Source organism: Sarcophilus harrisii, chromosome 1 (assembly GCF_902635505.1).
Source record: "Sarcophilus harrisii chromosome 1, mSarHar1.11, whole genome shotgun sequence".
NCBI classification, from domain to species: domain Eukaryota; kingdom Metazoa; phylum Chordata; class Mammalia; order Dasyuromorphia; family Dasyuridae; genus Sarcophilus; species Sarcophilus harrisii.
Window position 1 is genome coordinate 333,949,625 of NC_045426.1, and position 17,131 is coordinate 333,966,755.

Genomic DNA, 17,131 nt, shown 5'->3' on the forward strand with positions numbered 1-17,131 from the left:
AGACCATAAGTATTTTCTAGAAACGGTGTATGACTGTGAGAGTTGGACTACAAGGAAAGCTGAGTGTCACAGAATTGTCGCTTTTGAATTGTGGTGCTAGTGAAGACTCGAGAGTCCCTTGAACAGCAAGGCGATGAAATCAGTCAATATTGGGAAAAAATTATTCAGGCTTTTTTCTAGAAGGTCAAATACAAAAGTTGAAGTTTACATACTTGGGCCACATAACAAAAAGATAGGAGCTATTGGGAAAGACCCTGATGTTGGGAAAGATTGAAGGCAAAAGGAAAAGATAATGGGAGAGGATGAGATGGATAAATGGTGTCATGGAAACAGTGAACATGAACTTGGAGAGACTTTGACTGAAAGTGGAGTCTAGAATAGTCTGGCAGGCTATGGAACATGGGGTCATAAAGAGTTGGACATGACTGAATGACTTAACTACAACATAGGGTGGAGAGTTGAATAGAGAAAGAGGAACAGGAAAGGCTTACATAGAAGGTGATACTTGAGCCAAGGTTTGAATGAACTTAGTGATTCCAGAAGGTAGATGTGGGGAGGTAAAGTATTTTAGGTCTGGAGGGACTGCCAGTGATAAAGCATTGAGTGTGTGAGGAAAAGTAGAAGGCTTTTCCTTCCCTCTCATCCCCTTCTCTTTTCCTCTCCTCCCCTTTCCATCCTCTTTTCCCTTCCCCTTCTCTTCCATTCCCCTCCCTTCCTTTTGTTTCCTCTTCCCTTCCTTCTCCTCACCTTCCCTTCCCTTCCTTCCCCCCTCTTTCCCTCCCCTCTCTTTCCCTTCCCTCTCCTCTCCTCCCCTTTCCCTTCCCTCTCCTCCTCTTTTACTTCCTTTCCCTCCCCTTTCCTCCCTTTGCTCTTCTCTCTCCTCCTTTCCCCTCCCCTTCCTTTCTTTACCCCTCCCTCCTCTCCCTTCCCCTCTTTTCCCCTCCCTTCTCCTTCTCCTCTCCTTCCCACCCCTTCTTTCTCCTTCTCCTCTTCTTCCTTCCCTTTCCCTGCCCTCCTTTTCCCTTTCCCTCTCCTTTCTCCTCCCCTCCCTTCACCTTCTCTCTTCTCCTTTTTTTCTCTGTCTTTCCATCTCTGCTCAATCTCTTTCCTGATTGCCTTGAGAACTTTGATATGTTTCATTTCTGCAGTGGTTCAGCCTTCCTTAGACTACCTGGTGGCAAACCACCCCAGGATCTTTGCCAGATCTTTGTCACTCTCAGTACTTCACTTTATTGATGCTAAACTTAATGCATACATTCCATCAGCATAGCTCATTTCACTTCAGAATTCCAGAGCTCAAATGATCTGTTCACACCAGACTCCCTTCTAGTTGGTATCATAGCCATTTGCCACCATGCCTAGATTCAAAATTTCTTTCGTATAATTCTGGAATCACCTATTTTGGAAGTTGTATAAGCTTTACCCTTAATGAGAGTATAAGACCAAAAAAAGGCTGATTAAGGGAATTCAACAGTAAAAGAATACTCCTGGAAAAGAGGGTTGCCTAAACTACAATCAAGGAGACTGTCAATCAAGGAGACTGTCAATCAAGGAGGATGCTAGACCTTATTAAGCCAGAGCCTATGGGGATAATCAACAATCAAAAAACTGGGCAGACTATCATTGAGATCACAGAAATGTTTTATGCAGGGGGAGCAGTAGCTAGTGGTGAAATAATATCTTGACTCATGAAAGCCTTTTACCCCAAGAGAATAGTATTTTATGGCTATGGTGTACAAGATATATCCTCTCTTTGTTCCACTATATATTCCTTGGGGCTAGCTAGAAGAGAGAGTTCAATTGATGTCTGAAGTAGAAGTCATCCTTGCTGCAAGGATGTTTCATATCCCTGATAAAACAGTCATCTACTCTCCATTTAGGACAGTTAGAGAAGAACTTATGCTCATTCTATTTTCGGATACCTCTAATTGTCAAGATTTTTCTTCTTTTTATCTGAAATTTTCCTTTCTGTAATTTTTACCCATTCCTAGAGTTGTCCTGTGGAGCCAAACAAGATAAGTCCAAACCTTCTTTTTTTCATATTCTCCTCATTTCCTTAAATATCCCAAGCTTCTTGAACCCATCCTTATATGGCTTGGATTCAAGTCCTAAGAGCTTCATCTTGTCAGTGTCTTTCTAGAATAACAGTGCTCAGAAGCAATTATAGTACTCCAGGTTGGGGTCTAAGGAATAGAACAGGACTACAACTCTCTCTTGGTCTGGATACTAAGATTTTATTTAAGAAGTCTAATAGTGCATTAACTTTTGGGGGGCAGCTTTATCACCTTGTTAATTTGTATATGACTTATATGGTACTTAAACTTTCTGATTTTTAAAAATGAATATTTTTTGGCTATATGTCCCCTATCCAGTGCTTGTACATTTGATATTTTAACGTCCAGTGTAGGCATTTTCCTTTAAATTTGTTAAATGTCATCTTATTAGAATCAACCCATTGGTCTAGACCATTGAGTTCTTTTTTTTTTTTATCTTGATTAGTGACATGTTAGATCTTTGTAAACTTTGTGTCATCTTTAGATTTGACAATTATCTATGGCTTCATCCAAAAGAGAAATAAAACTGTTGAGTAACATGGAGAAAAGACAGATCCATGTGGCATTATACTACAGACCTCCTTCCAAGTTGGCATTGACATCATTAATCTCCACTATTTGCAACTAGAATTTCAATCTATTATATATAAACTGTCCAAAAGTCACTATCACTCATGAGAAATGTTTTCAAATGCTTTGCTGAAACTTAAGCATGCTATCTGTCAATTCAGTAACCTTGTTCAAATAAGGCAACGGGATTAATCTGATGTGACATTCTTAATGAAGCTATGTTAGCTTACAGTGATCACCACTCTCAAGAAATCTGACATTCATTTCTGGAATACTGTTTTCTCTATTCTGTGGTTCCATTTAGCTTCCATTTGAGGAGTCTTATTTTATTTTATCCTTGGTTCTATTGAGAGCACCCTATAATATAGAAAATCCCTTTTCACCTCCCACCCCAGAGACCAAGCCTAGCCTCACAGTTCTCTGAATCCCTTCATTGAATTTGTCTTTCAGTTTCTGAATAGAGATTGAATAGCTCATTTGGAATGGAGATTGGAACTAATTTAAAGGTATTCTTGGAGCATTGCTCCAGGGAAGCTCTTTCAAGGAGTGCAGACTTTTCACATATTTCATGCCAATAAAGTCTTCCTGTAATTTATTTTCAGGAGAAATGCATTGATATAAAAGGAGGAAAATTGGAGAAAGATTGGACAGGGTTGCATATTGAACTATGAGCAGTTGGATCAGCTATTGTTAGGTTCTACTCAGAATTTAATAACAGAACAAAATAAAAATCAGAATGAATGGCTATTTCGATACCACTTTTTATCCACTATTGAAGCCTAGCACATGGGTAGCATCATATATTGGAAAGGATACTGAACTTGGAGTAGGATCGAATCCTTACTCCCAACTGTGATTGGGGCAAATGATCTTTCTGAACCTCAGTTCCCTTCCCTGAAAATTGAGGCTGTTATTATGTGTAAAATTTATATCCCAAGGCTTTTGTATAGATTAAATGAGAAAGTAGATGTGAATTCAATTCTGTACATTTACGCAACCACCTAATAAGGGGAATACATAACGACCTGGTTCATGACTTCTTGGAGTTTACAGTGTAGTTGATGGAGTGAACTCACAGACAATTGATTATAATATAAAATGTAACTCAGTCTAGAACATCAATCATTAATATTACTGAGAAAATAGAAGTCATCTGTTTGGACCTCCTTTTTCACTCTTACTTTATACCTCAAAATCCCTCTTCATTCTTTCTCTTCCTTTTCTCTAGTTTCTGATTTAAAGGGAACTCTTACTTCTTGTGTTCATAATACCTACTAGGGATGCCACTGGATTATTCTTTCTTTTTGTCTCATCTTTAATTTCTGTATTATCCATTGGCTCCTTCCCAATTGTTCAGGTCTCCCCAATCCCAAGAAAAAATTTTCCCTCTATCCTCCTATCACGCTGATATACTATTTCTCCTCTTGTCATAGCTAAATCCTAAGAAGGGTAAATTTAGACTCATTGCCTGCATTTTCTCACCTCACATACTCTTCTTTTACATCTGGAATATGTTCCCTTCTCACTTTTGCCATTTGGAAAGCCTGGCTGCCTTTAAAGCATAGCTCCAATGCAGAGAAAACTTCTAACTGCAGCCTTTTCCTGATCCCATCATTTGTTAATATTCTCTCCTTCTTCAAATGACTCTATAAAATCTTGTTTCAAGAATGTCCTAGATGTCTTAATGCAGTTTTATACTTTATCAACTTTCTAAGTTTGTGTATTTATTAGTTTGAGTTGAGTGTATCTCCTTTCCTTCCCCAATAGAATGTAAACTCAAGATGAAGGACGGTTTTGTCTTTGTTCTTGCATCCACAGAGAGTGCCTTGTACATAGTAGGCACTTTATTAATGGCCCTAGAAAGTAGATCCTATTTTATCCCTGTTTTCCAGATGAGGAAACCAAGGTAAGCAGGGAATAAGCAACTTACTGAATTTGAATGAAGGTTTTTCTGATTTCAGATTCCAGTGCTTTACATACATTGTACCATCTAACTCATCCATATAGTGCTGAGATAATTAACTATGTAATACATAAGTTCCACAAGAATTAAATTAGTTACAAAAATGCATTTGGGGCCTCAGTGGGGAAATCTATCATCAACGAGGGGAATCCAAGAAGGCTTCTTTGTGGAAGTGGCAATTCATTAAGTTTTGAAGAGTGGATTTGGATTCAGTAGGTCATGATGGGAAAGTGGTACGTTTTTGAGCCTTGGGAGTAACTTGAGCATAATAGATATAAAAGTGTGAATGCATGACATATGTTAAGAGTGTCCAATCAGGCTGAAGCATGGAGGGAAGTAGAAATATGAGTTAGCATCAGACTGTGGAGGACCTTGAATTGTATGTAAAATAGTTTGAATTTTCCTGGGAGAACATAGGGAAATATTGAAGACTTTTGTGTAGAGGAATAACTTGACCTAAAACAGAGAGAATGTTCTTTGGAAGTAGCCTGAATGATGGACTATAGCAGAGTAAACAACAGAGATATGAATATTTATAAGAAAGTTATTGAAATAGTTCAGGAGATGATGTTGGAACAAGGCAGATGACAGTAGGAATTGAAAATGGTTCATAGCTGTGAGATATTGTGAACAGGGATTGATAATAACCAATAAGTGATTGAATATGAAAGAAAAAAGTCAAAGATAGTTCCATTTTTTTTTTGTGTGTGTGTGTGTGTGAGAATGGATTAAGAGAAAAATATATGAAGAAAACTACGAATTAATAAAATCTCATTTAGGAGCCTCTATTTGCAAATGAGCAGATGTTCATGTGGATAGCAACTTAGTCCCAAGTAAGTTAAAGAGGCAGGACAGCGAGGCTTTTGGTCATAGCTGTGCAATAGATGAGTTGGCCATAAAACCTAACAAGAAAATAGAAGAATGAGTTTTGGCTTCCAGGAAGCATAGGGGACAAAAGGAATTTTAAAGTTATTTGCAGAGTCTGTTGGATTTCCTTTTCTAATTGTACTAGCAGAAAGGACAGATTGTTTTATGTCTAGAGCAGAAAATTCTTAACCTTTTTGTGTGTCATAGCTCCCTTTGGCAGTCAGGTGAAATCATATTATATTTATACAGAATTATTAGTTAAGGATGATTTTTACTATGTAAAAGTGTATTGTAAAATTGTTTTCACATTGTAAAAATATTCTTAATTTGTGATATATAGATGGGTAGGTTCATGGGTCATAGATTGCAACCTCTGAAATAGAGAAATATTGGCTAAATTAATGTGTAATTATGTGGAGTTGGAACAAGTTGATTAAAAGTTATTTTTAATAGGCCAATGTCAAATTAAAATAACAAGAATTATAATTATTTTATAAGTGATAGCTAACATTTATAAAGCCCTTTAAGATTAGCAAAGTACTTTACATATATCATCTCACTTTATCTTCATAATAAACCTGCCAGGTAAGAGCTTTTATTACCCTCAATTTACAGATTTGAAAACTGAGGCTTAGGGAAGTTATTTATTTGGGACTGCAGAGCTAGTTTAAGTGTCTGAGATACAATTTGCCTTTGATTCTGGGCTGTTTAACATTTTTGTTAATGATCCAAATAAAGTCCTGCTTGGTATGCATATTAAATTTATAACATGAATCCTGGGAGAGATTAGCTAACATGTTCAATGGAAGTGTCAGAATTTTTTTAAAAAAATGAACAAAATATAAGATTCATTTAGAAGAGGTAAATGTAAATTCTTATACTTGACTTCTAAAAATATCTATTACTAAAGGACAAGGGAAACATGGTTAGACCAATTTTCCTCTGAAAACTTTAGTGTCTTGCAAGCTCAGTTATGAGTCAGTTGTGTGGCAGCAGTGTCAACCCACTAATTCAATCTTAGGTCTCATTAAGAGAACCACAGTGACCAGGATGAAAGGTGACAATTTTGCTGTATCTGCTCTGCTGTGATGTCTTTAATTCTGGGTACCTCATTTTAGGAAGGCTATTGATAATTTTTCTAAAGGAAAGGAAAGGAGTTTTTCTAAAGGAAAATGTCTAGGATGTTGATAGGATCCTGGAGGCAGTGTCAGGGGGACCTGATTAAAGGGAAGGGAGAACTGCTGAGAGATAGCAATTGTATGGTATAAAAGGGTCAGGAAAAACCTTAAAAATTGGAGAGTCCTAAAGCATATTTGCAGGCATATGAGGAACCAGTAGAGATGCATAAGCAATATGTATATGAAACAGAGTTCAAGGTCTTTAAGGGGATTCAGGAAGTTAAAGGTACAGGTAGGCATTAAGTCTGAGTTGTAGAGACAGCTTTGCAATGAGAGTGAAGGAGAAGAAAGTGAATGGTGATCCTGAGCAATTCTGAGAAATGGAGGAGGGGAACAGCAATTTATGCCAGGTGGTTGCAATTTCAGTGAAGGAGGCAAGGCCATCTGGTATAACTTAGGGATTTGGGGATGGAGCTGATGGCAAGAGAAGAAAAAAATTAGGTAGGGTTGTGGGGAATAATATAAGGTGTTGGTGAGGGTAGGATAAGGAAATTTTGGAGTAGCAGTAAAGCTAGAAATGAGATTAAATCCTATGGTTGAAACAGGCTTGGTTTCATGATTTTCTCCAGCAGCAATAAGCAAGCAATAAGCAATTGCGAGAAATTGGATGTGGAGAGGGTTATACAGGTAGGAGGATTCTCAGACCAGGAGCCAATCAAACGTGAAAGGGCAGGTGTTTGGGGTAATACCTATTGAGATATTAAAGTGGCACACAATGGCTACATAGTAAAGGCAAATGAAGTCAGAATTATAGAAATAAAGGAGGCAATGAAGATGCTCAAATTAATTGTCATAAGGACAAGGTGTAGATTTAATTTGAGTGGAAGGGACGATGGGATAGAAGTGGCTGGAGAATGAACTTTTTCTTTCCTGAATCTTGGAAATGGGGTTATTATGAGAAATACTAACATCTAAGATGTGGTCATGTAGTTTTTTTGCCTGAAGCCCAGTGGAAAAGAGAGGGTTTCTTGAAGAATTGAGAGGTTGGATTTCAGAAGGTTGTCAGTCTTACTATGGAATCAAAATGGTAAAGCGGGAATGACCTTGAATTTAGAGCAAACAATATATGAAGCCAGATTTATTCTTATGCAAATCTAAAGAAGGAATCTTAAGTCATAAAATATCACAACCAAAAGGGACTTTAGAACTGGGAATGTTAGAGTTGGGCAATAACTTAGAACATGGAACATAAAACTGGAAGAATTCTTATGGATGATGACTTGCCTACAAAGCTAATTAGTGTCATTATTAGGATTAGAACAAAACTATCCCATTGCTGCTGCCTTCATAGGGCTATGTGTAAAATGCAGAATAATCCATTTATTTTCACAAGACTACCCTATTGAAGACTATCAGAATCATTGTTCTATTTTTACATTGTTAATTCTCTATAGTAAAATGAAATATTAAGTACTTCAGTCTTAAATTTAAAGTCCCTGTATTAAATAGAATTCAATTCATTTTTTTTTTTTTTTTTTTTTTTTTACAAATGTCACTAATTCTATTACTGCTTACCTTAGTTTGCCAACTGTAAATAGCAAGGACAAATACTTTTTTAGATCTCCTTATATTCATTGATTTGCTTTTATAGTTGATTTCATTCTTAGCTGGTAGTTTTATGTTGACTGTGAAAAACCGTTTTACTCGGTATCAGAACAGATGTTAGAGGTCTGGCCTCAACATTAATCAGATGGGTCACTTGTACAAGGAATTCATTCCTCTGAGGCTATTATATCTTCATCTGTAAAAGGTGGGATAACACCACATTTTATGACTCCAAATCTTGACCGCTTATCCACTGAATACCACTGAAAGACTTTTGTGTCATTGTACCTGTAGAACACATTATTGTATTATTGGGTATTATTGGTGGTGATGGGGCTATGGTCTCCACAGGCTCTCATAGGAGATAGGAAAGAGTGCTAATCTTGGTGTAAGCAGACTTGACTTTGCTTCTGACCCAATAACTCTGTGACCACGGGCAGGGACCTTTCCCTTTCTGTCTTAGTTTCCTCATTTATAAAAATGGGTCTCAGACTTAGACTGTTACCTACCTAACAGGTTTCTTTTGAGGGCAGTGATTTATCAACATCAAAATCTTATTACCACCTAGAGCCAGAAAGATAGGATCCATACCACCTAGAGCAGAAAGATAAAAGAAGCTGTCTACAGTCAGTAGCCTACTTGCTTCTCTTTTTGTCCCCATACAACTTTTTTGGAGCATCTTCTTGAAAGACCCTCGCTCCCCAAGATTCCATCTTTATAAACTAGTACATCTTGATTTGAGTTTTTATTCTGTGATTTACTATCAGTGGCAATGGACAAGTTCCTTTATGTCTTAGCCTCTGTTTCCTCATCTGAAAAATGGGATGTTTGGCCCAAATAATTGAGTAGCTAAGGTCCTTTCCAACTCTAAATTCTAAAATCCTACACAGAAAGGTTTTCCATTGTATGGAAGGCTTTGTAGTCAGTTATCCCACACAAAGATTCTCAGGAGTGCTCTGAAAATTGGGGGCACAACTCGTGAAAAACATCTGTTTATTGAATTTGGTCTCTGTCAAATTTGGTATAAAAACCTTGAATTGACCCCTTGATTTAATGATCTCTTTGTGTGTTGTTTGTTTGTGTGTGTGTGTGTGTGTGTGTGTGTGTGTATGTATGTATGTACACTGTCCTCTCTCTTGCAGTGTGCTGTTTCGTAGTCCATAAGAGATGCCATGAATTTGTCACCTTCTCCTGCCCGGGTGCTGATAAGGGCCCAGCCTCTGATGTAAGTAACTGGACTTGCTAATCTCTCATTATGCTCATTAGGGACCATCAATGAGAAGAAGAGTTTCTTTGGAAAAAATAGAGCGAGCCTCTCTACTATGCACAGTGAGAGGGCCATTGTGTAAGCATGAGCCCCAAGATTGACAGTTCACTTTGGTGTTGGATTAAAAGGCCTACTTTTTTTTTCCAGTTTATTTTGATGTGTATTAGACAGCATGACAGTGGAGAGAGAGCTGATCTTGGAGACAGGAAGACCTAGGTCTTCTTGTACATCTGCTATACTGGATATCTGGTTTAGATTAAGTCCTTCAGAAAACTGGAGTGTAACTTTTCAGAGTAGTTGTGATCTGCTTTGTAGGTGGAATTTCCTTATACTGATGAAATATGGGACTGGACACCCTACTGGATACTAGTGCTCTAGGTTGTGATTACAAAAATGTGATAAGCCTTTCAAAGAACTTGCAACCTGAGTAGAGAATAAAGCATTTCCACAATTAACTATATGGCAGAATTTGATGAGTGGATAGGAGAGATCAGGAAAGCAGGGGTTATTCCCAGCTGGGGGTTTGGGGAAGACTTCATAGAAGAAGTGTCACCTGAGGAAGTCCTTGAAAAGAAGAGACAGTTGGGAAATGTGGGCAGCATCTATTCTTGGCATACGGGACAGTGTGTGCAATTGAGCAGAGGGTGAGAGGGAAAGATTGAGATCTGAAACTGAGAAGTAGAAAGTATATGAAAGGAAGCAGCAGGAAGGAAGGCTGAAAACAGTAGTTTAATTGAGTTGTCAAGAGGCTTTGAATGCCAGATTAAGGAATTTGTATCTTTTGCCACAAGCAGTCAGATTTTATTTTTTAATAATAGCTTTTTATTTTCAAAATATATGCAAAGATAATTTTCAACATTCACCCTTAAAAAACCTGGTGCTCTTAATTTTTCTCCCTCCCTTCCCCTCGCTCCCTCCCTTCCCTCCCCCCTCCCTCCTTCCCTCCCTCACTCCCTCCCTTCCCCTCCCCTCACTCCCTCCCTTCCCCTCACTCCCTCCCTCGCTCCCTCTCCTTCCCTTACCCCTCCCTCTTTTTACCCCCTCCTTTTCCCTCACTCCCTCCCCTCCCTCATCCCTTCTCCTCCTCTCCCCTCCCTCCCTCCTCTCTTCCTCCCCTCCCCCCTCCCCTCCCTCACCCCCTCCTTTCCCCTCTCTCCTCCCCTCACCCTGCCCTCCCTCACCCCCTCCCTTCCCCTCTCTCCTCCCCTCACCCTGCCCTCCCTCACTTCTTCTCCTCCCCTCATCCCTTCTCCTTCCCTCCCCTCCCTCCCCTCCCTCCCTCCTCTCACCCCCCCTCCCTCCTCCCTCCCTCCTCCCCTCCCTTCCCTCCCTCCCTCACCTCTCCCTCCTTCCTCCCTCCCTCCCTCCCCTAGATAGCAAGTAATTCAATATATGTTAAACATGTACAATTCTACTATACCTATTTCCACATTTATTATGTTGCACAAGAAAAATCAGACTAAAAAGGGGGGGAAATGGGAAAGAAAAAAAAGTAAGCAAGGAACAACAAAAATGGTGAAAATACTATGTTGTGATCCATATTTAATTCCCTCAGTCCTCTTTCTAGAGGAAGGTGGCTCTCTCCTTCACAATTCTATTGGAATTGCCTTGAATTACTTCATTGTTGAAAAGGACTATATCCATCACATAATGCTGTTGCCATGTACAATGACCTCCTGGTCCTGCTCATTTCACTCAGCATCAGTTCATGTAAGTCTCTCCAGGTCTCTCTGAAATCATCCTGCTGGTCATTTCTTACAGAACAATAATATTCCATAACATTCATGTACTATATAACTTGTTCAGTCATTCTGCAGCTGATGAGCATCCACTCAGTTTCCATTTCCTTCCATTATGAAAGGGCTACCACAAACATTTTAAGCAATCAGGTTTTGAATGGAGAAGTGCAGGTTCAGGAACTGAAGACTTTTGAGCAAAGATGTGACTTGTTCAGAATTGTCGATTAGGAAGATTATTTTTACTGTAAGCACCAAATGGATGAGCCTGAGGGTAGAGGGAACAGGGAGGCAGGAGATCCAGTTAGAAGGCTGTTTCAATAATGTAAAGGGGAGGTGATGAGGGCTTGAACAGATGGTATCAATTTTAAAGGGAGGTATTTTGGTCTAAGTAGCTACTGCAACTGATTTGCGTTGTGAAAATAAGTGAATTAACCTGTTTGAATCCAGCTGAATTCTACCAGTTTGAAGTATTTATTTGATGGGCCTAAAACAGAAGTAGCTATGATTGGGTACTTCACACTCTCTGTAGCTCTTTATCAGGGAGCATATAGAGTTTTATTGTCACATTTTAGCTATCATCTAAATTGCTCAGGGAGCTGGGGGAGGAAAGGTATTTTCACTTATTTATTTTTTATCTTGACAGTAGTTCACAGTTTAATTCAACAACATTTATCTAAAACACTCTCTATTTGCAATGCCCTGTTCTAGGTTTATTATTTACAAAACTTTTCCCCCCAAAGTCCTATAATGTTATGGGGTGTCATATTTTTATCCCTATAATATTATGGGGTGTCATGTTTTTATCCCCATCTTACAAATGTCCCTAGAAATGGAAATATGATTTAGGTCCACATATCTAATTAATGGGAAAGTTGGAAGCAGAATCCAGATTTCACTTCCCAGTCTAGTCAGTGGTATGCTGGTAAATATTTAACAATTGACTGACTGTCTGGGAGGAAGGTAGGATCTACTGAACATACTTTTAAGTTTAATCTCCATTATTTATATTTTCTTCATCACTTTGTCTAGACAATGAACAAAATAACAAATCAAACCTTTGAGTCAGTAAGTGTCTTATGTACAAAATGAGACTGACTTAGGTTCTGCTAACTGATCCTTTCTGATTCTATAATAACTTACATTTATATACCATGATGAGGGTTATCCTTCCTCAGTGATTAATCCTCTTGGAACTTGATGGTGCTGTTGGAGATAGAGCACAGTCAAGTAAACTATGAAGTCAAATGCTCTATTAATTACTTATAAGCTGTGGGACCCTAGGCAAAGTAATTTACTTTTCTCAGTCTCAGTTTATTCATCTACAAAGTGGGGATAATAATTTAGTCACAGTAGATTTTTTTTTTTGGGGGGGGTAATTGGGCTTAAGTGACTTGCCTAGGGTCATACAGCTGAAATCATCTGAGGTTGAATTTTAAGTCAGCCCTCATGATACCAGTGCTGGTATTCTACTGTGTTACCTAGGTGCTTTCCATGTTGTTTTGAAGAATAAATGAGAATCCATGTAAAGCCCTTTGCAAGTCTTAAAATGTGAATGCTGCTTATTATTAATCAAACATATATTAAGTGCTTACTGTATGCTAAGCACTATGCTAAGCAATGGAGATACAAAGAAAGCAAAAAACAGTCCCTGATTTCAAGAAGTTTTATGATATAATAGGGAAGATAGTTTCTTCTTATTATTGAATTCTCTTCTTTCACCATTATTCTAACTTGTCCTATTACTCCTTCTAGTAGATTGTGTGCTCTTTGAGATCAGGACTTTGTTTTTTACTGTTTGTTTTTATCTTTCTATATGTCTTCAAGGCTGAGGACAGTGCTTGGTACAAAACTGATACTTAATAAATGCTTATTGACTGACTCATTGATGATCATTTGGAACATGTAGCTTCCTCAGGATGCCAGAAGAGAACAAGGTACAAGCTGTCCCAGAGCCTTCCTTCACTTGGGGTTTTACACACCTGTGCCTACTAGATAATTTATTTACCTTTCCAGGCTGACTCTTCATTGGCCAATTGGAAATTGGCAATTGCCTGGCAAGATTTTGGGTATTCTACCCACATTCCAATGAAGACACTTGTTCACTAACTTCCTCTTTCCCCCGACTAAGGGAAAGACAAGGAAATACAAACAGATGCAGTGTTCCCATCACCTCGAAAATAGAATATAACGCCATTCAAAAAGTACATCGAGCCAAGTCCATCTGTCAGAGAAGGTAAAGGAGTTATTATCCCCATTTTATAGATGAGGAAGAAAAGCCTCGAGAGCTGATGTTCCTTATCTTAGAAATACAGATAAAGCACACTCAGGTTGTAATGCCAAAGAAACTGAGCAAGACAGAGATTAGAGACCAATTCAATAGTTTATTAAATGGAGAGAAATACTGGGACCAATGGATCCCAGGGCTAGACGAGACTATCATCTCAAAGAGTCTAGCCCCAGTATCGGTATAGCAAGCCTTTTATGGAATAACAAGAACAGTGATAGAAGGGAGGGACCTAGGTGGGGATAACCTGATAGAGAGGTTACTGATATTCTAATGACATTAAGGAATGTCTATACCACCTTTATCTCAACCATTAAGAGGGGACAGTCATAACCTTAAGGCAGAATTATGAAATAGGACAAATAGAGGAACTGGTCACCCCATTAAAAATGAACTTTGGCATTACAAGGTAACAGACACTCAGAGATGCTGAATCAGTCCTCTAAGCTCTGCACATTGCCTCATACAAAATGGCTAGCTTGAAAGGCCTCATTTCTCTTTTCAAAGGTGAGACATTTCTGCTTTATCTTTGCATCAGTAGTGTTAGGCCTATTGTTCATGACCTAGTACAGGAAGACTTTTTTGTCCAGTGACTTTTGCAAATTGGAAAATTAAGCTTTGATGAAGGCTTCCTGTGGAAATGACCTACTCTTTTTCTATCCCTTAAGAAACATTTATTTCCCTTTCATACAGGTACTGTAATTGAGATAGCCCATTTCCTTCCTTTTATTCAATCATTTAACAATTATTTTATTAAGTAGCTCCTATGTATAATGCACCTGAATAGACACTGGGCAAAATAAAAAGGTAAATAAGAAATGTCATCCTTCCCTTCGTGGGGTTATATTTGTAGTATAATACCTAAAACATAGTAGGTATTTAATAAATGTTTTTTGAATGATTTATAAGTTTGGTTGCATATATCAGTCACATGGCTTAATATTCATTTTATCAATTTATATCATTTATATATAATTCACCCTCATAGGTGCTAGGAGAGAGTGGTCCTTGGCCCTAGTCCAGTTTACTGGAACTCAGCAGACACTTAATAAATGGTTATTGATTAATTGATTACAGCCTATTAGGTGAAATTAGAAAAGTTTGCAGTTCCCTGAATTAATGATAAAGCATTTATTCAATGCTTACTATGTACCAGGCTTATGTTAAGCTTTGAAGATTTATAATACAAGCAAATAAGAGTTTCTGCTTTCAAGTTCCTTCCCTTCTAATAGGGGCAGACTACATATAAAGTGAAACCAAGAGGGGAACTGGGGGTACCAGCTGGGGCATTTTATGGAAATGAGGTGGCTAGTTGGCTCTCTTGCCTTAGATACTAACTGTGTGACCTTTCACAAGTCTTTTAGACTTTCTAAGTCTCAATTTCTTCATCTGTAAAATGGGGAAAATAATAGCATCTATCTTATGGGATTGCTGTGAGGATTCATATAGGATAAAGCTCTTGGCAAACTTTGTTGTTCTCTATAACTGCTGGCTATCATTACCACCAGCATCATTATTCTCAGTGACTAGAAGTGGAAGCTTCACTCTGGCAAAAATAAGGGCAATTATTAATTTACTCAGAGCCCAGTGCCCCAGGGACTAAGTTAAAGGTTTCTATTGAAAGAAAATGAGTAGTATGAGGGAAACAGCTCAAGTGCCTGTGGCTTACTGTGGAAATGACCAGATAAATAGATGTAAAATTAGAATATAATGGGCACGTAAGGAGAATACAAAGTACTATAAGGTCAGTTGAAAGTGAGAATAATTCCATCTTGGGGAGGGAATCAGCAAAGGGTCCAAAAAAAGTTAGTATTTTAACTGAGCTAGAATGCCAGGAGGCAGAAATGGAAAGTGGATAGTGTTTCCACACAGGAAGGAGAGTGGACAAAAGAAGGCAACAACATAATAAGATGTCTGATCTAGCCATAACATAGACCCAGGACTTCTTAAACTTTTTCTATTAGTGTCACCTTTTTGCCTGAGAAAATTTCATGACCCTGGGTATATAAATATACAAAATAGGTATATAAACTAAACATTTACTGATAACAAGTCATAAAGAAATTTATTTTAAAATAATTTTTTGATATACATATAATTTTACCATTAAAGATAGAGGCAAATTTTCTTACTAATGAAATGAATGTGCTTGTTTATTTTTATAATAAATAATAATAATAATAAAGAATTATATTTTGATGGAATATTTGATACTTTTTAAACTGTTGGCATTTTTTGTGGAACCCCCCTTCAATTATACCATACCATATAGGGCTGTGAACCACTCTTTAAGAAGCTGGGGGATAGACTATGTGGGAAGAGAGAAGCATGAGATAAGTAAGTAGGAGTAGTTTGAGGACTGGGAAATGTAATTTTCATTCCTAGCAATGTCATTAATGTGAAGAATGACCTTGAGATTTTTAGTCATCTGATTTCATGTTGAAAAAGCCCTGGAATTTTGTCTCTGGGGATAATGGGGGCAGAGAAGGCAGAAGGAACTAGGAGTTTTCTATGAAATAAGGAATCTTGGAGAACTTCCCCATGGCCCCAGAGATATGCAAATATTTCAGTATGGCCCAGGCACCAGACTTAAAATGCTCTAGCAGGAAGGGATCAATAATTCTGAGTAAAAAATGTCAATGTTCCAATGATTATTAGAATTTCCAACAGGATAGTAGAACCTAGAACTTGGATTAAGATGAAAGAGATCTTGATATTGATAAGAGGTTATGTTTATAGAGCATTTATATGATATTTTATTGGAATTATTTCATTTATACTTCCCAATAACTTTTTGATATAAACAGTAGAAAGATAGCGATTCCCATTTTATAGCTAAGAAAACTGAGGCTGAGAGGGGGAAATTAACTTGATCAAAGTTATATGACTAATATGCAGTAGAGCCAATATTTTGTCTTGGATTTGGTTCTCTAAGTTCAGTACTCTTTTCATTTTTCCACATTTACCTCAGGACAGAGATGATTAGGTCTGGAAGGAGCCTTTGAGATCATCTTAGTCTAGCAATACAGGAATGTGCTATGTGAATTTCTCTGCACAATTCTGTCCATCCCATCTTGCTTTTTTTTTTTTTTTTACCATGGTAACCAGATAATTTCAGGGATTGATCAAAAATGTGGGGGTAGGGAAGCATAAAGAACAAAAAAGAAAAAGAGAAAAAAATTGGATTTTCAGAAATAATTATCTGTTGACACAAAACAACATTAAAAATAGATATGGTGGGTAGACAAAAGGCTAAAGTTGAGATAAATGTTGTTAAATATATATCTGATGATTAGCTAGAGTATAAAATGGGAAGCTGAATGGCAGGTGGCCTCAAGTTGAGAGTCTCATGGGGACATGATCATGAGTTGGCTTGTGGGGAAGCTTTCTAAGCCATTCTTGATGAAGTGGTGAACTTGGCTCTGGGGAGCCCGCCTCCAGCCCTCTTCCTACACCTACTCTCTGGCTTTAGCTGTGTTCTTTCCTTAGATAATAGAAAGAGTTTCCTTTAACTCTCTAAGGAAGGAACCCTCACAGCCTGCAGAAAGACTTTTCAAGCATAGTAATTTTGTCACCAGTCCAGAGCCTCTCTGGAAGTTGTTTTCTGTTGTTTCATTATGGAGTTGGGTGAGCCAGAGTTATGGAAGGTAAGCCAATGAAGCAC

The 17,131-nt window shown here is 38.0% G+C and overlaps 1 protein-coding gene across 2 annotated transcripts in view; it reads left to right on the forward strand.

The window, feature by feature from the left end:
• The window catches only part of PRKCB (protein kinase C beta), a 634,931-nt gene that overhangs the window by 208,829 nt on the left and 408,971 nt on the right, over nucleotides 1-17,131 (forward strand). For both annotated transcript variants that reach the window (XM_031945586.1, XM_031945585.1), the window contains exon 3: nucleotides 9,320-9,402. In XM_031945586.1, coding sequence (XP_031801446.1) covers nucleotides 9,320-9,402 — 83 coding nt within the window. The remainder of the gene's footprint in view (nucleotides 1-9,319; nucleotides 9,403-17,131) is intronic.